This window comes from Neophocaena asiaeorientalis, unplaced genomic scaffold (assembly GCF_003031525.2).
Source record: "Neophocaena asiaeorientalis asiaeorientalis breed wild unplaced genomic scaffold, Neophocaena_asiaeorientalis_V1.1 scaffold357, whole genome shotgun sequence".
NCBI classification, from domain to species: Eukaryota; Metazoa; Chordata; class Mammalia; order Artiodactyla; family Phocoenidae; genus Neophocaena; species Neophocaena asiaeorientalis.
The window spans coordinates 385,280-398,465 of NW_020173270.1; the positions used below are offsets into that span (position 1 = coordinate 385,280).

Sequence of the window (13,186 nt, forward strand, 5' to 3'; positions counted from 1 at the left end):
ATAACTGGCTGATTTCCCTTTAGCACAATGTCCTCGAGAGTCATCCATGTTGGAGCATGTGTCAGAATATTCTTGCTTTTTCAGGCTGAATAATATTCCATTGTATATATACACATTTTATTTATCTGTTCACCTGCAGATGGACACTTGGGTTGTTTCCACCTTTTGGCTTTTGTGAATAATGCTAAGAACATGGGTGCGCAAATACCTGTTTAAGTCCCTGATTTCAATTCTTCTGTGTATATATACCCAGAAGTAGACTTGCTGGATCACATCATAGTTCTATTTTTATTTTTATTGTTAATTTTTTTGGCCATGCCTCGCGGCTTGCGGGATCTTAGTTCCCCGACCAGAGATCGAACCCATGCCCCCTACAGTGGAAGCGTGGAGTCTTAACCACTGGACCGCCAGAGAAGTCCCAGTAGTTCTATTTTTAATTTTAAAAATTTGAGGTCCTATTTTCAATTTTTTGAGGAGCTGCCATACTGTTTTTTTCCACTGTGCCTTCACCATTTTACATTCCCACCAACAATGTACAAAGGTTCCAGTTTCTCTACACCCTCGCTAACACTTGTTGTCTTCTGTTTTTTTGTTTTTTATTACAGCCATCCTAATGGGTGTGAGGTGGCATCTCATTATGATTTGCCCATTTGGTGTGTTACGCTTAGATCCCTGTATTGTTTTTTTCTATCCAGTGACCTGCTGTGTTCCTGACTGTTCCCCAGTTGATGTGCCAGGACTATTTGTGGCTTGACCGCCATGCCCTAGGACAGGGGTCTGAAATGCCCTCAAGGCCCAGACTCAGGTAAAGCTGGGGTGCACAAGAGAATGAGGGTGTAGGGGACTGAGGTGGACTGCAGCCCACGCACCCTGACGCCCATGGCTCTGGCCAAATGTTTCCATGATGTAGCCAGATTCACCTGAATTTATAATTTGGATTTGTGTTGTGAAGTCTCTCGATTTTTTTCCATCTTAGCAACGAATTGAATAGGACTAAATTCAGGAGACTCCTTCCCCGACACCCCCCAAAATAAAAAAAGCCTCCTGCCACTCAGTTCTCTGTCTCATTATCCTTTTTAATATCCTTCCAGAATAATCTTGTAAAATATTTTTTCTATGTTTCCTCTTCTAAAATGTCATCTCCTTGAGGGCACAGACTCTTTTTTTTATTTTTATTTATTTTTTTATTTTTTTTAAATTTATTTATTTATTTTTGGCTGTGTTGGGTCTTCGTTTCTGTGCGAGGGCTTTCTCTAGTTGCGGCGAGCGGGGGGCCACTCTTCATCGCTGTGCGCGGGCCTCTCGCTGTCGCGGCCTCTCTTGTTGCAGAGCACAGGCTCCAGACGCGCAGGCTCAGTTGCTGTGGCGCACGGGCTCAGCCGCTCCGCGGCATGTGGGATCCTCCCAGACCAGGGCTCAAACCCGTGTCCCCTAGCATTGGCAGGCAGATTCTCAACCACTGTGCCACCAGGGAAGCCCTCTTTTTTTTATATATATATAACTTTTTTTTTTTCTTGGCCGTGCCACACGGCATATGGGATCTTAGCTCTCCCTGACCAGGGATCGAACCCCCGCCCCTTGCATTGGAAGCATGGAGTCTTAACCACTGGACCCTCCAGGGAAGTCCCAAGGGCACGGACTCTTATTCACTGCAGTGTCCCACATGCCTAGAACAGGACCTGGCCACGCAACAGGTGCCCATTGTTCACTGAATGAACAAGCAGGAAATTTAGCAAAACCCCAACTCAGGGAAGCACCCAGCAGAGCTGCTCCCCAGCTGAGCACAATATCGCGGAGAGCCTGCAGCCTGCTGGAGCTCTGGGGAGATGTTCCCTTTCCAGAGCCTTCCCTCCGGGGAGTCTAGTCCCTCAACAGATGGAGGGAGCCAGAGAACAGAGGAAGAAAAGCACTTCTGGTTTAGCCAAATACTTTAAGAAATTTAATCGATCACAGTAAGACATTCAGGCTATAAAAACATTCTATACAGTGGTTTAAAAAGCGATACCCATCCCGGAAAAGCAACCCATATATACAACACAGACCTGATTCTCCTGAAGAGCATTGCGCACAGCACGCGCGAATAATCTTTTTGTACAGAAAGACGAGGCGTCTCAGAGACAGTTTCCCCCAATGCAGCAACCAGGGTTTGCAAAAATAAATAGATCTTTTTTTATATACATATACGTGATAAATGTTTCAACAAATATACAAAGTGCAAACATAACAAAAACCTCCCATTGTCTGCCCGGGGATCTATTTACATGCTTCAGAAAGAGAAAAGGCATTCACAGCCTCCTGCAAGGCCGCCATGTTCTGTGGTTGTACAGCAGACAGTCCCCTCAGAGAGTCTCCGTGGGAGGCACCCCCCCACCCCCACTCTGTGGTCACAAATGCGATAGAAAGAATTCTTGTTTCGTAAGTCCCGCGAAATGCTCGAGGCCAGGAGCATATCCTACAGGGCGGACCTGCCATGCACGTTTCAGATGCCCCCCCCACCCCCACCCCACCAACCATGACCAGCTTACTGGGGAAATGAACGGCTCGGGGGGCATCTGCCCAGAAGTGGAAACACTAGCCAGATAGTCTCGATCTTGATCTTGGCTTTGAAGTTGTGATCAGGCCGACCCTTTCCTCCTCACGCACGTCTCCCTACGTGCTGGGAGAGGGGCCAGGTCCGCACCATCACCGACCTGGACTCTCTCCAGCCAGAACAGAACCAGAACGGAAAGCAGTGCAAAATAATAACAGACTGTCGACTTTACACAGTGTACAACTAAACTGAAAAAGTGCAAGGGGCAGGGCTGGGGTCCAGACACCCACACCAGAGGGACACAGTTAGAGGTCGGAGCCACCTAGCTTCACGCACAAGGCAATGGGGTCTCAGGCACTTAATACATATTAAGGGTGACAGGTGGCTCAGGTTTTCCCTGGGGATGGCCGGATTTTGGTGAATGAATAGGGCTCAGCGGGTGCCACCCCCAGAAGGCTGGATCCAGCCATCACCAGGGGCCCTTCCCCAGCATAAGGGGAGGGCAAACCCAGCTTGGAAAACCCTAGTTTGATCCTAACCTGTGGGTGGCAGAGCAAAGGCCAACACTGGCCATCCCATCAGCTCGGCAGGCAGAGGTAAACACGTTCAGTCCTGAGTGTGAGGCTCGAGCTAGAGGGCACGTGAAGCAGCAGCTACCCGGGACCCTGTTGGTAGCAACTGCTCTGGTGCGTTCAAAGCCACTAGCTTTCCCGCTCCGTGTCCCTCCGTCCATCATTCCCTTGGGGGAAGAGCACGTCAAGGAGGAGAGAAGCTCAGAAACATCCCCCAGCTCGTCTGCCTTCCTCCTCTTTTCCTTTAAGCATAAAGAAAGAAAGAAAAAAATGCAACCCAAACCTGGTCCGTGGGCGCTGTCGGAAGCCTGTTCTGCCTCCCAAACAAATAAATATATAAAACAAAGCTTTGGCAGACAAGGCAGACGGGCTCCGGGGCTGCAACCACCAGCACTGCTTTTGGTGCCCGAGGTCTCAGGAAGGGTTTAGGGCAGGTCAAGGGTCCGGGGAGAAAGTGTTCTTCCTGCCAGCGACTGACCAGCGGCAGGTTCCGGGAAGGGACGGGACTCACGCCACGTCATCCTCTAGGCTGACCATCTGTCTCTGTCAACAAAACGGTAAATGCCGGAAACCATCAGTCCAACATACAGTAAACATGGCTAGAGGCCACCTACGCCTCACTCCCTCCTGGCCCCTCCGGCCAACCAGCCCCCACGCATTGCCCGCTGGACCCACACAGTGGCTTCCCCCCGGGTCTCGGAGCTCCGCAACTTGGTCCCAGCCTGCCCCCTCACAGCCACCAGGGAGCGCCGTGACCACCCGAGCCTGATCGTGTGGCTCCGTGTCTCCCACCTCATTCCGAGGGTGCTGCTCCATCTGCCCTGTCCCATCTCCATTCCGGTCACACCGGTGGCCTCCTTGCTCCTCAAACACACCAGGCAGGGTTCCGCCACAGGACCTTTGCACAGGTGGTGCCTTCTGCACACCATACACTCCCTGCTCAGAGAAGCCTTCCTACCCACCTAAAGTTGCATCCCCTCCCTCCCAGACCCACAAACCACTCTCCGTCCCCCTTCTGGCTTTCACCCTCGGACCTACGATCCTTTTGCTTATCCTTTGGCCCCGTCCCCACACCGTGAGAATGTCTGCTCTCTGGGGAGGACCTGGCCCTGAGGAGGCACGACAGACACACAGACGGACACACGGGCACCAGAGAGGTCCCAAGTGGCGCGGCTCACCGACGGGTAGGTGTAGCCATCCTGGCTGCGGCAGATGTGGACCTCGTCCTCCGTGGTCTTCTGGTACACAGGGTTGTCAAAGTTGATGCTGTTGATGCTCTTAAGCCGCCAGTTCTTCCAGAGGAGGAAGGTCCCGAAGCACAGGAGGATGAGCAGCGCTGCAGGGAGAGGGGAGAGATGTTGCCTTCAGCTGTCAGGCCCTTTCAACTTGTAAAGGTTTTTATTCTGCATTTAAAGCAGTACTTGCCCGTTGTAAAAAAAAAAATCTATCTATGAGCATAACAAATCTCTAGCTTGAAGACCACTGTGACTGCCTCACCCTCTTTCTTTTTTTGTTTTTTTTTTTGTGGTACGCGGACCTCTCACAGTCGCGGCCCCTCCCGTTGCGGAGCACAGGCTCTGGACGCACAGGCTCAGCGGCCATGGCTCACGGGCCCAGCCGCTCCGCAGCATGTGGGATCCTCCAGGACCGGGGCACGAACCCGTGCCCCTGCATCGGCAGGCAGACGCTCAACCACTGCGCCACCAGGGAAGCCCTGCCTCACCCTCTGAATACCCAACTATTGTCAATTCTTCCAGTTTGTTTCTGTGATTACTCACATGGGAGCCGCTGCTTTTTCAGAAATAGGACTGTTCTCTACATACAGGGCCACAGTGTACTCTGGTTCTGTTTGAACTTGGGTGGGGCTGGATCCCTCTTTGCATCCTTTATGGTGGGCCTTGGGGTGGCACTTCCTGTCCCCTCCCTACCCCCTCCCCCAGATCCAGGGAACAGCCAAGGGCTCCCCTGGCCCAGGTCTGAAAAATATTCTGGTCCAGAGGGTGGGAGAGGCTCAGGCTCTGCTGGGCCCCCGGCAGCCCCAAGGAAGGTAAGGGGCCCAGCCGCCAACCCACAGAGCACAGCTGTTGGGCACTTAGATCTCTCATCTCTGTGAAGGGACACCTTGAAAGGACTTTTTTCAAAAAGGAAAAATGGGTGTGATGCTGACCAAGCCATGATTGATGGGTGAGGGTGGGAAAGCAGAAATCTCCAAACTGCCCCCTGCAAGAGAACCGCTCACCAGGAGGCGCCCCTGCTGGTTGCCCTCCCATCCCTTGGGTGTTGGTGAGGCCGCCCATACTCACACCAGGGACCCTGGCCCAGCCCCACTTCCCCCATGTGACACATCGACTGCCCCACTCTGCTCACCGTCAGCTCCGAGGCGGGGGTGGGGGGAGGAATATTTGTTTCTTTCAGGGCTGGGTCCCCAGTGCCCGGAAGCAATCTTGGTATACAGTAGGCGCTCAACTATAGTTAAGTAAATGGCGCTAGGAAGGGGGGCCCAGTGATGAACAGGATGCGCAGCAGGGCTACCCCATTCCTGGAGGAAAGGTGGACCAGACTGGCTTACTGGGCACGGAGATCATTTTGTAGGAACCCGGGAACCAGGGGAGGACCGGCCACAGGCTTACCGATTGGGAGGACGATGTACAGAGCACCCACGCCCTGGGGCCTCTCCGCATCCGCTCGGCCGGCAACATCACCCAGGACTGCGAGGGAGAAAGGAGAAAGTGAGGCCCAGTTCCCCAGTGAGGGGCGGGAAAACACAGCAGGTGTATGATGACAACCCGCAAAGGAAAATGCCTGACATTTCTCAGTGTCCTCAAACGTTCAAAGGAACTTGGAGCATCTCCCAGGTGTGAGAAGAGCCGGGCTGGCTTCCTCCAGGGCCTCGCTTGTTAGCAATCGGGGTTATGGGATTTGGGGCAAATTTAAGAGGGTCCTTTAGCCTCACATTACAAGGCACTGGGGAAGGGACTGCTGGTCCCTGAGACCAACGCCTACAGATACATTCCCAGTGGCTGGCGAGGTCACTGGTGGAATTTTTCAACCTGCTTCTGCATTTGATGACAAGGAGCCTTTTCTGGATGGGGCAGGGGGCAACTTCTGTCCCCGTAATACTCAGCAATCCCAGTGCCTGGGTTGCATCGCACCAAAGCCCCACAGTCCTGCGCCAGCTGTCCCCACCTAATAAGAAATATTGGAAGCGGGGGCGGGGGGGAACCTCATTATATAACCACGCCCGTGCACCTGGGCCGGACAATGTGAGGGGCCGTGCACGTGAAAGTCTAAAGGCCTACAAACAGGCCAGTGAGCTGGGAAGAGTGCACAAGCCACATTCAAGCCACACATAGGCCGGTGAACAGTGATGACCGTCTGCGGTTGTGTTCAAATCCCTCTGGGTTTTAATTCAATCCGCTGTCGCACGTGTTGTGGACAGAGTTTACATGCAGTTTTACACTACGCATATTTAAGAAACCTTGTCACAAAAATAATTTTGGGCAGCAGCATCGGTGTCCTGGGAAAACTTTTCCCTTAAAAGGGCTCCTTTGCCAAATTCGAGAAGCCCTCGACGGGCCCATCCGTGAAACGGTTTTTTAAGCAGTGGTCCTTCAAGTGAGAAGGGTTCTGGGCCTCCCTCAACCATATAGTTCCTGTTTTATCTCCTTTATGGTTGAACAAAGGATTCAGCTACTCTGAGGGGCAAAAAAAAAAAAAGTCTGAAACTTGCTGATGTGCCTTTTTTTTTTCTCCTGGCCAGAAAAGTCTGAGCTCTGTTTCCGGGCTGCTCAAAAACGGGGTCGGGCGCCCTCTGCTGGACAAAGCGGCAAATGGTGGGCTCCAATTCACTGAGAGCCCAGCTTTCACCTCCTCCAGCTGGGGAGGTAGATCAGATCATGACCTTGAGGGTGGGCTAAGATGAGGAGAGAGAGGGACTCGTCCCAGGCACTAAATTTAAAGGGGTCCCCCCAAAACTCAGTAAACCAGTAATATTATAATGCATTGTTTTTTTGTTTTTCTCCTGTTTTGGCCACACCGTGCAGCATGCGGGATCTTAGATCTCCGACCGCCAGGGGAGTCCCTGCATTGTTTTTAAAAATAAAAATTAATGCCAATGGGAATTCCCTAGCGGCCCCAATGGTCAGGATTCCACGCTCTCACTGCCGAGGGCTCAGGTTCAATCCCTGGTCGAGGAACTAAGATTCCACAAGTCACGTGGTGCGGCCAAGAAAAAAGAAAAGAAAAGAAAAATTAATGCCGATACCTCATGGTGACCAAAATAGCAAAACTTTTAGGAAAACAGGATCTGACTATACACTTTGCAAGATCCTGCCTCACTGAGACCCTGGCTCTGAGCAAACTTTATTTACTAGAACAGGTGGCTGACCCCATACGCCATAGTTTAAGGATTCGATTTTTAAAAAAAATACTGCATTAAAATATTATTTGAATCTTGGGTATTTTGGTGCCCCCTTTATTTATTTATTTTTAAAAAATATTTATTTATTTGGCTGTTCTGGGTCTTAGTTGTGGCACACGGGATCTTCGTTGCCACATGTAGGATCTTTTAGTTGCAGCATGCGAAATCTTTAGTTGTGGCATGCAGGGGTGGGTCTTTCTTTAGTTGTGGCCTGCAGGGGTCTTTAGTTGCGGCATGCGAACTCTTAGTTGTGGGATGTGGGATCTAGTTCCCTGACCAGGGATCAAACCCAGGCCCCCTGCACTGGGAGCTCGGAGTCTTACACACTGGACCACCAGGGAAGTCCCTGGTGCCCCCTTTAGATGCTGCCCCAGGGAGTGCCTGACCTGCCTCATGCTAGTCCTGGCCCTGTTGGGCAGACACCTGAAAAAGCCCATGTGATCCCCACTATTCCAGGAAGGTGGGTGGGCACTGTTATTAGCTCCATTTTATAGGTAGGGAAACTGAGGCTTCCACCATGCCAGAGACAGTGAGAAAAGGAGCCAAGACTAAATCCACTCTGTCTCTTCACCAACATGCTCATATCAATGAACCAGGGCCAGGGTGACCCCAGCCTTTACCTTGTTGGGACATCGTCACTGACTCTGCCGTGGTGAGCTCATGACTGGCTGTGCGCTTCGGACCCACAGTTGTCGAGTTGACCGTGGAGGGCCTCCAGGTGGTCACTGCAGGTTCAGTCTCTGAAAGAATAAACGGTTCCTGAGTGCCCTGCAGCCTGAGCCCCACTGATAGCTGCGCTGCTGCTGACAATGGATAGGAAGCAAGTGCCACGGGCCACAAAGAAATAACTGAAGATAAGCGCAGTGAAAATACAAACCCACCAATATCTATGTTATTATATTACACGTTTTTCAAAAGGAAGATTCCTAAGTGTTACAGACACACTGGCCCCAAATAGAGACTTTCTCTGAGGATGAGGAGAATCAAAAGGGGGCCACCTTCTCCCTTAGTGTCTGCATCTAAAATCAGTCCCGGGCTTCCCTGGTGGCGCAGGCAGTCATTAAGAGTCCACCTGCCAATGCAGGGGACACGGGTTAGAGCCCTGGTACGGGAAGATCCCACATGCCGCGGAGCAACTAAGCCCGTGCGCCACAACTGCTGAAGCCCGCGCGCCTGGAGCCCATGCTCCGCAACAAGAGAAGCCACCGTAATGAGAAGCCCACGCACCGCAATAAAGAGTAGCCCCCGCTCGCCGCAACTAGAGAAAGCCCGCGTGCAACAGCAGAGACCCAACACAACCAAAAATAAACAAAATAAATAAATTTATAATAAATAAATAAAATAAAATCAGCCCCTCCCCCACCCAAGAGGTCTGGGAAAGAGAGAACTAGACCTTACAGGTGAACTGAGTCCATCTCCCTGCCAGGCACAGTGCTGATGCGCCCAGCATTTGAGAAAGGCCTTACAAGGGCCTCCTGGGGCCTTGCTCTCCCATTTGATGGATGAGTAAAGTGAGGGTCAGGAAGGTCCGGCTGCTGGGCTGACCTGCAAGGGTGGCAGAAGGCAGACTGGTGCCCCCACCTGCAAGGCAGCTTCTCATGTCCTCGGCCAGCCGCGTGCCGTCGGGGCAGGCACAGGTGAACCTGGGCGAGCGGGGGTTGATCTGCGGGGCTGGCAGACACAGGTACTGGCAGCCACCGTTGCGGAGGGCAGTCCTCTCACACCAGTTCACCCCTGTGGCGGAAAAGTCAGGGAGGCAGGGTGAGAACGAGGTCAGAAAATTTCTAGAAAATTCCAGAGTGCCGGCAGGGACGTGGAGGTGGGGGTGGCCATCCCATCTTTACCTCTCGGCTGCGTGAGGTTGTGGAAAAGGACGATGTCCTCTGGAGAAAGCAGGTTTTCTGCCATCAAATTAATGTCCGAGCCCGTGAGGCGGTTGGCACTGAAAATGGCTTCATTGACAATATCCGTCCAAAATACTTTATCCTACATGGGAGTTAAGGAAGATGACAGATCCCATCAACCATGGGGCTGGGACACAGACCACTGTGTCCACACCCCTTGAAGTTACTGGGGTTCTCTGGGGAACAAGCAGTGCTGGGTGGTAGCATCATTTCTTTTTTCTTTTTCTTAAAAAAATTTTTAATTGTGGGGACTTCCCTGGCAGTCCAGTGGTTAAGACTGCACGCTTCCAGTACAGGGGACGTGGGTTCGATCCCTGATCAGGGAACTAAGATCTCACATGCCAAGCAGCGCGGCAAAGAAATAAAAATAAAAAATAATAATAATTGTGTAAAATACACATTATGTAAAATTTACCATCTTAACCATTTTTAGGTGTCCAGTTCTTTGGCATTAAGTATATTCACATTGTTGTGTCACCACCATCCATCTCTAAAACTTTTTCATCTTCCCAAATTAAAACTCTGTCCCCATGAAACACTCACTCCCCATCCCCCTCCCCCAGCCCCTGGCGCCCACCATTCTACTTTCTGTCTCTATGAATCTGACTCCTCTAGGGACTCAAATGAGTGGAATCACACAGTATTTGTCTTTTTGTGCCTGGCTTATTTCACTGAGCATAATGTCCCCAAGGTTCATCCAAGTTATAGCAGGTGTCAAAATCTCCTTCCTTCTTAAGGCTGAATAATATGTCATTGGTTGGATGGACCACATTGTGTTTATCCAATCATCCACTGATGGACACTTGGGTTGCTTCCAACTCTTGGCTTTTGTGGATCGTGCTGCTTGAACATGGGTTTACGAATACAGTTGACCCTTGAACAACATGCATTTGAACTGTGTGGATTTTTTTCAATAGTAAATACACGATTCCCAGCTGGTTGAATCCACGGATGTGGAACTACAGATACCAACAAACCCTGGATACGGAGGACCGACTCTAAATTATACTCAGATTTTCGACTGTGTGAAGGGTCAGTGCCCCAAACCCCACGTTGTTCAAGGGTCAACTGTACAGCAACATTCTTTAGAGCAGAGTTTCCCCACTGGGATGCTATTTAGGGCCACATAAGCCTTCCTGATGGGCACCCCCCTTCTCTTGCAGGGTGTTGAGCAGCATCCTTTTGTTCTGGCCTTGACTCACGGCTTGCAGGGATCTTAGTTCCCCATCAAGGGATGGAAGCCGGGTCCCCTGCAGTGGAAGCGCTAATTCCTAACCACTGGACTGCCAGGGAAATCCCTAATTCCTGGTCTAAGACCTCTTCATGGTCACCAGCAGTTTTCTGACCTAGTGTGGGCTTGAATGACTACACGATGTGTGTGGACCTGTTAGCAGGAGCGCTCGCACCTTGTATGTAAGTGATGCTCAGTCAGCAGCACTTGACTGTGAATTCCCGCAAGCACGGAAGCAGCGACCGCTTGCCCCCAGCACCCACCTCAAAGATGGCCAAGGAGAAGGGGTGCGCAAGCTTCTTCTTGTCCTCCAGGACGGTCTTCCGGTTGCCCCCCATGACATCAATGCTGGAGATGGAGTGCAGCTTGGAGTCGACCCAGTACAGGCGGCCGCTGGAAAGATCTAGAATCCAAGATGGGGGTGGGGGGGATAAGGAGTGGTCACACGTGATGCGGGGGGCAGTGCTTGGGGCTTGGGCACGCTGCTCCCCACAGGAGGGAGACCCCCAAGGACCCAGCAGAGACGTGCCCAGGAAAGCAGTTCAGACCCTGCCCCCATCCCCATCACCACCCCCATGTGTGAGCCTGAACTGCATGCAGGTGTGTGGGGGAATGGGAGCTGAGTTTCAGGTTATAAAATCTCAGGGAGGTCCGTGGCCATTTCCTCTCTTCCAGACTGTGCCTGACCCCCCAGGACCACTGTGCTCCCAACATACCCAGGGTGATGCCATTGGGCCACTGGATGTCCTCCGTCACCAGCGAGTAAACGTCCACGCCATTCAGGCCCCCCTTCTTGATCTTAGCGGGGGTTCCCCAGTCTGTCCAATACATGAAGCTGGTGGGACAGCGGGAAGGACAGACAGGAGGACATCAGGGAGGGAGGCTCTGCCTACCCTGAAGCAGCCAGGCCAGGACTCCCAGTTGGTTCTGGGGAGACCCTGGATGGGTTCTTCCTGCTTCCCTGACCTTGCTGCCCTCAAGGCCCACACACCTGGTGAGACCTGGCAGGATTTGGATGACGTTTGAGAACAAAGGGAGGTTTTCATTCCAGTGTTGGGACTGGGGCCCTGGAATCTGCACCCTGAACACTGCTTTCTAAGGGCTTTTTATAAATTTGGGGGGGGTAATTTTTTGGCTTTTTAAATACAAATATATATATATATATATATATATATATATATATATATATATACACACACACACACACACACCCCTACATATACATACATGTATATATACACACACACAGAAAGAGAGATTTCTTTAAATTGTGGTAAAACACACATAACATAAAATTTAGCATTTAACCATTTTTAAGTATACAATTCAGTGGCATTAAATACATTCACACTGCTGTGTAGCCATCACCACCGTCCATCTCTAGAACTTTCTTTCCTCCCCAAACTGAAACTCTGTCCCCATTAAACACTGACACCCCCTCCCCCAGCCCCTGACACCCACTCTCCTACTTTCTGTCTCCATGGATCTGACTCCTCTAGGGACTTCGTATAAGTGGAATCATACAGTATTTATCCTTTTGTGAGTGGCTTATTTCACTAAGCGTAATGTCCTTAAGGTTCATCCATGTTGTAGCAGGTTTTTAAGGCTGAATAAAGTCTCACTGTATGCACAGGCCACATTTCGTTTATCTAATCCTCTGCAGACGGACGCTTGGCTACTGTGAGTCATGCTGCTAAGAACACGGGTGTACAAACCTCTGTTTCTGTCCCTACTTTCAATTCTTTTGGATCCATACTTACAAGTGGATCTCCCAGGGCTTTTATTTTCTTTCTTTCTTTCTTTTTTAAATCTTAATTTATCTTATTTTATTTATTTTTGCCATATCCTGCAGCATGCAGGATCCCCGACCAGGGATTGAACCTGTGACCCCTGAAGTGGCAGCTCGGAGTCTTAACCACTGGACCTCCAGGGAAGTCGCTCCAAGGGCTTTTAAACATCTGAAGAGATGCTCAGGCAAGTGACCTAATACAAATTAAAACTACCCTGGAATACACCCTCCCCATCATGATTACAAAGATGGAAAACCCTTTGGTGAGAGTGTGGGGAAACGGGTCCTAGGGTGCGCCTCTGGCGAGAGGGTCAGTATCACAATGTTTGCGTGGAAGGACAATTTGAGGCTATGTCCATGGAAGTACCCTCAGACCTATTTGTAATCCAAATTCTAGAATGTTATCCTGCAGATAAACTGCAGCGACTCACCTTCAAAGGCATTCAAAGGTATTCATGGCTACTTTGTATGAGGCAGGGGGTAAAAACCTAAATTTCCAGGGGCTGGATAGCAGTTTAAATAAATCATGGCCCATTGGGTTGGCAGGGAAGGAAACCCATAGGCCAAATGAAAGAGCCAGGTCGGGCAGAGAATTCCATGCTATTGGGGGTGGGGGAAAGAAACACAAAAGCAGAGCACTTGGGGACTCCCTGGCGGTCCAGTGCTTAAGACTCTGAGCTTCCAGGCACGGGTTTGACCCCTGGTTGAGGGAACTACGATCCTACAAGCCATGCAGCGAG

At 50.9% G+C, this 13,186-nt stretch overlaps 1 protein-coding gene across 3 annotated transcripts in view; it reads right to left on the reverse strand.

Moving 5' to 3' along the window:
* Window positions 1-1,926: 1,926 nt before the first annotated feature.
* LDLR (low density lipoprotein receptor) overlaps window positions 1,927-13,186 on the reverse strand; it is a 35,240-nt gene continuing 23,980 nt past the window's right edge. Inside the window, exons 11-19 of one of the 3 annotated variants that reach the window (XM_024745936.1) lie at window positions 11,374-11,492; window positions 10,921-11,060; window positions 9,367-9,508; window positions 9,068-9,256; window positions 8,143-8,262; window positions 5,733-5,810; window positions 4,281-4,438; window positions 3,581-3,645; window positions 1,927-3,344 (exon numbers count right to left, since the gene is read on the reverse strand). In XM_024745936.1, the coding sequence (XP_024601704.1) occupies window positions 3,610-3,645; window positions 4,281-4,438; window positions 5,733-5,810; window positions 8,143-8,262; window positions 9,068-9,256; window positions 9,367-9,508; window positions 10,921-11,060; window positions 11,374-11,492 (982 nt within the window). In that variant the 3' untranslated portion in view covers window positions 1,927-3,344; window positions 3,581-3,609. Of the gene's footprint in view, window positions 3,646-4,280; window positions 4,439-5,732; window positions 5,811-8,142; window positions 8,263-9,067; window positions 9,257-9,366; window positions 9,509-10,920; window positions 11,061-11,373; window positions 11,493-13,186 lie in introns of all 3 variants that reach the window. The other 2 variants (XM_024745937.1, XM_024745935.1) reach the window with 2 other exon arrangements.